Genomic DNA, 9796 nt, shown 5'->3' with positions numbered 1-9796 from the left:
AGGAGAGGGAGAATTGATCGAACAAGATTTAAAATTCAGAATGTCGGGGAATTTGGAGAAACAAGAGAAAAACGCACCTTAGCGAAACGGGACGAGGGACTGCGAGAGAAGGAGCAGTGCCAGGGCTGAGACCCACGGGGGGGATACAGGGTGCGGGGATTAATTCTTTGGGGGAAAAAACCCGACCCACCGCACGGTGGGATGCAGCAATGCAGCGGCAAGCAGGGCCGGATCCCCAGCTCTGGCAAACAGCGGTAACAGTCTGCCATAAAAATAAAATAAAATCCGACCTGGGGAAGGTTTGCTCTGCCAGGGCTGCCCCGGGGAGCGGGGCAGGGGTCGGGGCTCCTTCCCTGTCGGGACGCGGGGAGACGGCGCAACTACCGGGGGAAACGGGGAGGGGATCCCCAAAATGTCACCAAGGGGAGGGGGACAGAAAGTCGCTTTTCTTCTTGTTTAGTCGCTTTCTTAAACACAGCCAGAAAAGAACATTAAAGGCATTTCTAGATTTCGTTTCTGTTTAGGTTTTTTTTAAAGTTTTCTTTTTTATTCCCATGCTCTTAATTTTGAAAAAAAAAAATCACAAAACATAACTTATAAAACAATATATATACTGCATCCTTATCCACAACAGCATAATTGAAACATCCAGCGTAACGTTTACCACAGGTGTGAAATACACTGGGAAAGAAGTACCGTGTGCATTTTATGTCTCTTTGTCATCTACAGGTAATAAGTATCGACAAAAATAAGCAACAAATATGCCTGCAATTAAACTTCATATGCCTTTTGTATGCGTATTAATAAAAATCATATTTATAATTTCCATGTTTTGTTTGTTGTTTTTTATTTTTTTCCAACAAGCACTTGTAAAAGTATCTATATTTACATAATAACACCTTAAGATAATAACACCTTAAGAAATTTTTTGGTTCCTTGTTTTTCCTTCACATTTAGAAAAGCAAGGAACACTTTCAGCTTTGCTAAGAACCTTTCCGGACGCCGAGGCTCTCTGTTTCTCTAGCAGAGATGCAGTATCTGAAATCACTTCATAACAAACCATTTTTCGTCTTTTTTTCGAGACTTTATAAACGGGGGTTGCTTTTCCGTTTTACTTTTCAAAGAGAAAAAACACCCCCTGCATTTAAATAAAGATGAATGATAATTTCATTATCAGAATAAGACTTTTTAGGATGGGGAAAAAGATGAACAGTTTTCGCCTTGCTGAAGGGTTTCTGTGCTCTCTCACAACCGGGGATACTGCAGTCTTTTGGAAAGGACGAAGAGGTAGGAACCTTGAGCTGCTTAGTATCAGGAATGACTGGATTAGAGCTTCCAACTAAAGAAAAAACATCAAGAATCATGCATTTTAAAAACAGTTTATTCAACGGCCAAGGACAATGATCCGGCACAATGCAATGGTAGATATAAATATAACCTTATATAAGTGGTTGACCCTTGTCATTATTATTTTAATAGTTTCATACCTAATATTTCAACCATTTTTCCCCCTGCAGATTCTACTCTGCGATTTGGTTTTTTTTTCCCTCCCCTCATCCCCCAACCTTTTTATTTTTTTTTTCCGAGTGTGATTCTGTTTCTCAGTGGTAAACATTAACCAAACTCTTCCCGTGCGACAAGCGGCCAAGAACCGTCCCACCAGCTCTTACCACCGAGGCGTCCCCTCCTGCCGCCCTCCCCGCGGGGCAGCGGCCGCCGTACCGACTCCTGTGCAAGTTCAAGTAAACACATACAACCCGCATAATCCAGAGAAAAAAATTGCAACTCATCCATGTACCAGATTTCGGTGTCTCTTGCAAAAGTTTGCTGGTCCGTTTATTGTTTTAGATGGAGGGTTTTTTTTAAATTTTTAAAAAATATTTTTAAAGCGCTGTTTTGTTGGTTGCATCGTTGTTTTGCCTTTTAATTTTTTTCCTAGACAGTCGAAGTCCGCTGAGTTTTTGGGCCTTTTTTGGGGGGGGGCGGGGGGGGGGGGGTGTGTGCTTTATTTTATTTTTTCCCCTCTCTCACTTGCTTGGGTTTTGCTTTTAATCATCATCGGGTTTAATATTTTTTTTTCTTTTCCGTTAAACGTCGCTTCGCTTCTGCTTTGCTTTGTCGGCGGTGCTTTGTCGGAGGTGGTTTGTGTCAAGTCCGTCAACTGTTGTACTGACAGGCGTTTAAACTAGAGCCGGGGCTTTGCAAACTGCTGTAGCCGAAACTGGAGTGCTGCTTAGATTTCAGTCTGAGGCTGGCTAAGCTGGAGTTGCAAGTGTCCCGGTAGACGCTGTAGGGCGAGCCCGGCGGCCCGTAGGGACAGGCGGGCGAGGACATGGCCGAGTTGAGCGAGGAGCCGCTGATGTTGTTGATGTTGTTGAGGCCGGAGTTGGCCATGCCCGGCACGGCCGAGTGGCCCATACTGGAGGGCATGTTCATGGAGGGGATGCTGCTGGGAGCCGAGAACATGGACTGCGAGGACAGGGGGCTCATGGAGTTGAAGAAGGTGAAGCTCTTGGTGGAGAGCGGCGCCGGGGTGAGGCTTTTGGTGGCCCAGTTGTTGTAGGGGTAGCCGGCGTACATGTCATCGTAGGGCTGCATCAGCCCGCTGAACTGGGGCACGTAGCCGTTCTTGCACAGGTCCATCTGCTGGTTCCGCTCCCGCTTTCTCCACTTGGCTCGGCGGTTCTTGAACCAGACCTGCGTGGGGAGGGGGGAGCGACACGGCTCGGTGAGTGCGGGGCCGCAGCAGCCCCCCACCCACCGCCGGAGAGCAGGTATCCGCGGCCCAGCGCTGCTCCCCGCGGCCCGGCAAGCTCCTGCGGGGCTCCAGGGCAGCTCCGCGGCCTCGCACCGCCTGTCCCCGCCGCCCTCCGCCCCGCGGAACGGGGTCCCGCTCCGCACGGTGCCTGCGCGCACCGCGGGCTCTGCGCGCATCCCTCTCTGCTCAGCGGGATGCGCCAGCCGGGATGCGCGCAGCGTCCCTGTTCCCTGGGCCGAGGGTGCCTGCGCGGGTCTCCACGTCCCCCCGACCCCCTGCATCCCCCTGCGCCCCCTGGCCCCCCGCGCCCCTTTCCCGGAGCCAGACGGGGGGCGAAGCACGGCCCGCTCTGATTAGAGCCGGCTCGCCCCGGCTCTGCCGCGTTTCCGAACGCTAATGCCGTGTAATAAAAGCCCCCTGTTACAGATCATAAAAAAAGGGATTAGATTAGTATGTTTAGGTTTTAAAAAAAAAAAATCAATCCCTGCATCGCCCTCGGATAGATGCAGCCTCTGCCTTTATATCTAATGAGAATTTACACCCCTAACTAGGAAACAGAGAAGAAGGGCTGGTCGTGATGCTTGATGTGAAAACTGGTTCCAGTGTCTGATTATTTTTATACACAATAATACATATATAATCATATATACACTACATATATAGCCCTCGGAAAGCATTTGAGTCCCCTCTGATTGAAGCCGGGGCAGCTTCAAAAATCTTTAAAAACTGGTTAAAAATCTGAACCCTGCTGCCTGCTGCCGGAGCCCAGGCTGCGAGCCTCCCTTGCAGCATCCTCCCCAGCGCAGCCCGGGTTTGTCCCACCGGGTCTGGGCCCAGGAGCTCCCCGCGGACACCGGGCCCGGCCCCGCGCAGGCTGCGCTCCCTCCGGAGCCGGCGTGGGGGCGGGCGCGGCTCCTGGGGCCTCCCCTCCCCGCGCAGAAATGGCACAACTATTATTAAATACTGGGCCCGAGGATGGAAACTCCGTGGGGGAACGGATGGCGGAGTCTATTTTAAAAAATAACAATAATAAAAAGAATCCTGTATAAATAGGAAACGAAAGCCAACATGTTCAAAACCTGTAATATACTCCTCGGAAGGTGCTTCCAGACAGGAATTTCCTGAAAATGAGGGTAATAGTTTTAATTATGGCTCCTAGACATTTTAAAGGAAGGCCCTCATAGCAAATTAAGGTTAGATTTGCAATCTGCCATCTCAAAACATCAAACCCAAACATCTCCACACAGAAGGAGAACGAAATTATGTTAATTGCAACTCGTATTTTAGTTATATTTGTTCCCTGAAATATTCAACCAGTATTAATGTTCAGGCTTTGTTTTGCTTTAAACTCAATTAAGACAATGCTTTCAGACGCAATTGTTTCAAATGGGTGTTTACTTTTCAAATGTTTAAAGCAGAATCTCTAATCCGATTTGGTCACTCAAGGTTTAATTGCCAAGTTAAAAACAAAAAACGAAAAAAAAAAAAAAAAAGAAAAAGTGGATTTTCCGTGCGGCGGGGCTTCGCTCCGCAGTTCCCGTTTTTCCTGCGCTTAGCCCACGGTCCCGCGGTGTGCGAGTATTGTCGAAACCGCGCGGGGAAATGTCTCGGGTGGAAAAAAAGCACTTGGGATGTGGACAAACCGAGACACAGCGATAGATCCATAGAGACCGAGCCGCTTCGGCCCGGTCCTTCTTTGCCAGGATCTTTCGCTCATAAATCTCTCTAAGGAATTGGCGAAACACACACGCACACACACATACATATATATATATTTATATACATACACACACACATATATGTTTCTAGTTGTGTGCACCAATATTACCGAGCTCCTCGAATCTGGATAAGAGGGGCGCATATATATATATATATATATATATATATATATATATATACACACACTGTACGTGTATGTATACATAATTTAGATATATATATGGTGGCATAGGCTCCGAGGCGTGTAAAAATCGAGCGCCTTCGCGATACAGGTTTGTGTTTTCAGCGCGTATTGACTTTGTGACCGCTCCCCAGCCCCTGCCCTTCGCTTTCGGCCTCCACAAGCAGCCGGCGGCCTTGGGGGACGCGCGGCCGGGAGGGGCCGGCCCCGACACCGCTCCGTGCGGATTGGAGCTCGCCATCGCGCTGTCGCGATAGCCAGGGGCAGGGGTTTGTTGGGACATGGCCGTCGTGGAGATTACTGGGAATAACCAGAGCAAGGGGAAATTGCTCGGACGGGATTTCGCTCCATCCCTGCCACGCTTTTCGTCCAGTCCCGAGGGTTCTTCCCCCCACAGTCAGACCCTTCCCCACCCCGGCCTTTCGCTGCTCCCTGCCCCGCTCGCCGCTCACTTTCCGAACCGGTCCCCAGCGCAAGGCCCACGGTCGCTGCCCACTCCGGGCGGATCTCTCCGCGGCCGAGAGCTGAATTTCCCCTCTCCGACCTGGATCCCAATTTTGATCATTAAATCCAGCCCAGAGCGAACCGTCGCAGCGCTCCCCCATAAGGGACAGCTGCCCCGAGCCCCCCACGCCCCGGCGGCCCCAGGGCAGAGCTCGCTCCGGCGGAGCTGCGGCCCCTCTTACCCGGACTCGGGGCTCGGTGAGGTTGGTCCACACGGCGATCTCCTCCCTCATGCTCATGTCGGGGTAGCGGTTTCGCTGGAAGGTGGCCTCCAGCTCCTGCAGCTGCTGGCTGGTGAAGTGGGTCCGCTGCCGCCGCTGCTTCTTCTTCTTCGCCGGATCGTCCGCGGCCCCGTCTTCGTTTTTCTGCTCTCCGCTTCGCTCTTTTTCTGCGAGGGGTCGGGTTGGGGATGGTTGGTTTATTTGGTTTGGTTTTGTTTTGTGCGTTTTTTGCTTTAGTTTTTTTGCCAGTACAGGCACACAAAGGCAGACACCCCCGCCCCGCACCCAGCGCTGCCCACCCCACCGGAGGCACCCGTGGGGCACCCACTCGTGTCCCGCTGAGCCCTGCACCCAACCCGAGCCCAGCAGCCCATCCCGGCCTTTCCCGGCGCGGCTGGGGAGGGATCAGGGAGCCCTGCCGGGCCCAGGGCACCCAGGGATGCGGCAGGAGGGACCCCCAGAGCGGCTCAACGCGGGTGACCGCATTCGTGGGGAGCGGGGTGCCCGTATCACCGCCCGCTCCGCCTTTCTACGGCACCTTCTCGCTCACTCCAAACCAAGGCGTGATCTTTGCTCCATTGTCTTTGTTGTGCTCGGCCGCGATAGGAAACTTTGGAAGGGCAAGGGTGGAAAACCCAGGAGCAATTAATTGCAAAAGGCCCCTCTCCGCTCCCCCACTTCATTCTCTTTTCATAATTATTTTATTCTTCATCTTTTAGAATTTTGCTGTTTATTTTAACACAGGGCTGAGCGAAGCCCTCCGCAAAAATCATATCGGAAGAAGGAAAGAAAAAAGAAACCACCCAGGAGGTTTTTCTCGGCCGGGATTTGCGCGGGCTGGGAGCAGGAATTCAATACCAGCCCTGCGAACCCCCTCTCCCCTTTCCTAACGGGCTCTCTGGCTCTCCCGGCCCGGTTTGGGCCCGGTTTGTCCCGGCTGCAGCCCTCGGAGAGGGTCTGGAGGCCCTGAACCGAAATGCTCCGGGCTGGGCCCTGCAGGAGCGGGGAAGGTGCGGCCGGGCCGTGCAGGGCCGGGGGCCGCGGCCAAGCCCCGGCCTCGGTCCTGCTGCTGCAGGAGGGAGAAACCACAGCGGGTTTTCTCTTTTAGAGCTTTTTCCCTCCTCCTTTAAAGAGTTGTTTTTGTTTTTATTTTTAGCTCTCTTTCGGAGAGTTTTCTCCCGCCGCCGGCGGGCCCGGGGGCATTTCTACAGCCCCGACCTCTGCGAGGTAAGCGGGAGTCTAAAAATAATCGTGTGCTGAATCCAGAGCCCGGGAGAGCTCGTCCTTGCAAAGTCACCCTTGGATCGCACCTTGCTGGGAACCCTGCACAGGGAACGGGGCGAGGGTGCGAGCGAACCTCAGCTGCTCAGCGGACCCCAAAAGGGGCCGATAGCATGCGGGGTTTGCAGCGAACCCAAGGCCTCTCAGCACAGACCCTATCGCCCCGGGCCCCCGGTCCCCACACCGGCCCAGCCGCATGGCCCGGCGGCGGCGGCGAAACAGAAACAAAAATCATCCCCGCCAAAACAAATCCTCCCGCTCTCGGCCGCCAATGGCTCGGACAAACCGGGCCGAGGGGGAGCGGGGGATCGGGAAGCGGCAGCGGTCCCGGTGGGCTCCGGCCCGCTCGCCCAGCTCTTGTTTAACTCTCCCGGTCCTCCCTAAAAATCCGGCCTCAGCGCAGGGCTGTGATACAATTCCAAATCATAACGCAAGGCATATCTAATTTCTAACGCAAGGCTTTTGTAACTAATTTTTTTTTTCCCGTTAAAAAATGAAATCTAAAGGTATTTTGCAGGTTCTCGGAGAAGAAAAGCAGGCAGCTCCTCGGCCCTCCGGCAGCACCGAGGGGTCACACACAGGGGTAGGGCAAAATGGAGCAAATCTCCCTCTCTAATCTCCAATAATCCCCTCTAATCTCAGAGTCCCTTCCAGACGCCGGTCTCTAACTTTGTTTGCGAATCAGGCCGGGAGGCACAACCCAAACCCTCTTTATCACCGAGTGCCACTTCGGGACCCACTCGTACAACAGCCACTCTCTAGGGTAAAATTCCCAAGAGCAACAATAGCTATTCGAAAACTAAACTTATATAAAACATAAACTCCCTCTGAAACAATCTTGCTGGAGAAGGAATATCACACTCCTTCTTCAAGCTTTTGTTCCTCTCTTCTACCTTTCCCTTGTCATTCTAAAATGTTGTTGTTTTAATTAAATGCAATCTGAGAGAGCCCAGCGTTCCCTGTAGCCCTCGCACACGGTGGTCAGGGCATGGGGATCCTTCCGTTCCCTTTTCCTGCGGGGAAAGCGCTCGGCCCCGCGCAAACCCTCTCCGCGGCCGCGCACATCCCCTCCGCGGCGGCCCGCGCTGCCTGCCTCGGCCCCACGCTGCCTCTCCAGCTCTGCCTGCCCTTTCTTTCTTTTTAAATTTTTTTTTTTTCGCTGACAGAGAGATCTTTTTCCATCTCTGCACCACCCGAGCTGGAAAATAAACCCTGGCAAAAGCTGACATTATTTCAGAAACATCCGGCAAAACCGCACTCCCCGAAGAGCCCCCCCTTTCCTCCCGACCCCATCAATTAATAACGACATTTTTTAAATTTAAAAATAAATAAAATAAATAAAAGACAGCAGCTCCTGGGATGGGACCATGGAGCCATGTGTCCCCCGGGCGGGCTGTCAGCGCCGGGCACGGTGGGGGAGGCAGCTCCAGGAGGGCCCCTGCCCCCCGCTCCGGTTCCCGCGTCTCGCTCGGGATGGAGCCGCCGCGATCACCGGCAGCTCTCGCTCAGCCCTGTCCCTCCACGGGCCCCGGTACGCGGGGGGCGCGGGCTCGGCACCCCCGGGCGGCCCGCGCAGGGAAGGCGCGGTGGGGAGGGGGAGCAGCGAGGGGGGAGCGGGCCGGGGCCGCGGGGGCGCGGGGAGGGGGAGGGTTACCTGGCACCTCCGTGTCGGAGGATTCACTGGCTGAGTTGTCGATCGGGTCTCTGGGTTCCGAGGATCTTTGCAAATGGAAGCTGGAAGCCATGTCATGGGAGGGTTGGGGTCTCAAGCTCTCAGGCAGTCTCTCCAAATTCATTCCACCTTTAAAGGAATCCATGGCAGGGGCGCCGGGCTGCCTGGGGGAGTTTGCAGGTGTTTATTCCACACAGAAAGGAACAAGGAGCTTTTTTTTTTTTTTTTAAAGAAGAAAAAAAAAATCAACAAAAACCAAAAGCAAATCCACTTATTACTAACAGTATTATTTTAAGGGTGTCGGAAGCAGTCTGGGCAGTGCCTGGAAGGCGGTTGTCTCTGCTGGGGAGAGGCACGGCGCTCCGGCCGCATAGGCAGGGAAGTGGTAAAGATCCCTTATAGAGAAACGCGAGTTGCGAGTTGGACAGTTTAAAGCTAAAGAGATTAAAGTGACCTGCCCTAGAACAAATGCCTGTAGTTAAACGGGGCTCCTCCCCCTGAAGGTTAAAACCTCCCCGTCTCGCTCATGCATCACTCCATCTAGCGCTGGCCCAGCCCGGCCGCGCGGGACCCAGCTCCGCACTCCGCGCCATCCGCGCCCCTTGCGCGCCCGCGGCCAGACCCGCGGCCCCAGCCGCCCCTGCCCGGCCCCCGCCGCCTGGCCGCGGCCCCTTCGGGAGCGCCTCCGCTCCTCCTCCTCCTCTTCACCCGCCTCCTCCCCCAAGCCCGGTGATGTATTAAAAATATTTCACAAACGAATGGAAAGGTGGACAATCCTCTGGGGACCCCCGCCCGCTCCCAGCACCCCGTCAGTTCGCCCCGCTCCGTAATCCCCTGCCAGCGGCAGCGCGCAGGTTGCGCCCCCGCGCAGCACGGCAGATCCCCACAGGGATCCCCACACCCCTCCAGCCTGGGCCTCACGACCCGCGGAGCCTCCGCAGCCGGCAGTGGATGCGCACCCGCGCACCCCTCAGCGTCTCTACCCCATCACACCTTTCAGACCCACGGGGAAGATGCTCCTGGAGGTGTGCTTGGGCTGTGGGCTCTGTCGGAACTGGTCTGAACCTTTTCTAACATTATTTTCCAGGCTGCAGGGGTTATAAGAACGCTGGCCGGGCCCTGCCTGGCGGCCGGGGGAGCTCAGCCCAGGGAGCAGCGGCAGTGCGATCTCTCCCATCACATCATCTTTCAGCACATGATTAATAACAAATAATTTTCCTGCTGCACTCGCAGTGACCCTCGGGAGGGGTCTCTGAGATTGTGCCAGTCCAGGGGAGTGGGCAGCCGGCGGGAAGGGGGGTGTGGGACCCCCACCTCTCCTCGGCAGACCCCTCTCCTGCATCGGTCCCCGGTGCACCCTGTCCCGAGGCAGGGGCGTGTGGAGCAGGGCCCGTCCCCAGTGCAGCCCACGCAGGCCGGGACAGGGCCTTGGCCCTCCTGGATAACACCTCGGTGTTCTG

General features: G+C 54.4%; 1 protein-coding gene across 1 annotated transcript; it reads right to left on the bottom strand.

Annotated features, from left to right (window-relative positions):
* Nucleotides 1-2157: 2157 nt before the first annotated feature.
* PITX1 (paired like homeodomain 1) lies at nt 2158-8481 on the bottom strand. Its single transcript, XM_064725037.1, has 3 exons — nt 8319-8481; nt 5345-5550; nt 2158-2697 (listed from the first exon to the last, which is right to left on the bottom strand). The coding sequence occupies exons 1-3, from the start codon at nt 8479-8481 to the stop codon at nt 2158-2160; spliced, it is 909 nt and encodes a 302-aa protein (XP_064581107.1).
* Between the last annotated feature and the right edge of the window lie 1315 nt (nt 8482-9796).

The sequence above is a fragment of the Zonotrichia leucophrys genome, chromosome 13 (genome assembly GCF_028769735.1).
Source record: "Zonotrichia leucophrys gambelii isolate GWCS_2022_RI chromosome 13, RI_Zleu_2.0, whole genome shotgun sequence".
In the NCBI taxonomy this organism is placed as follows: Eukaryota; Metazoa; Chordata; class Aves; order Passeriformes; family Passerellidae; genus Zonotrichia; species Zonotrichia leucophrys.
This window is presented reverse-complemented; position numbering and strand designations above follow the sequence as displayed.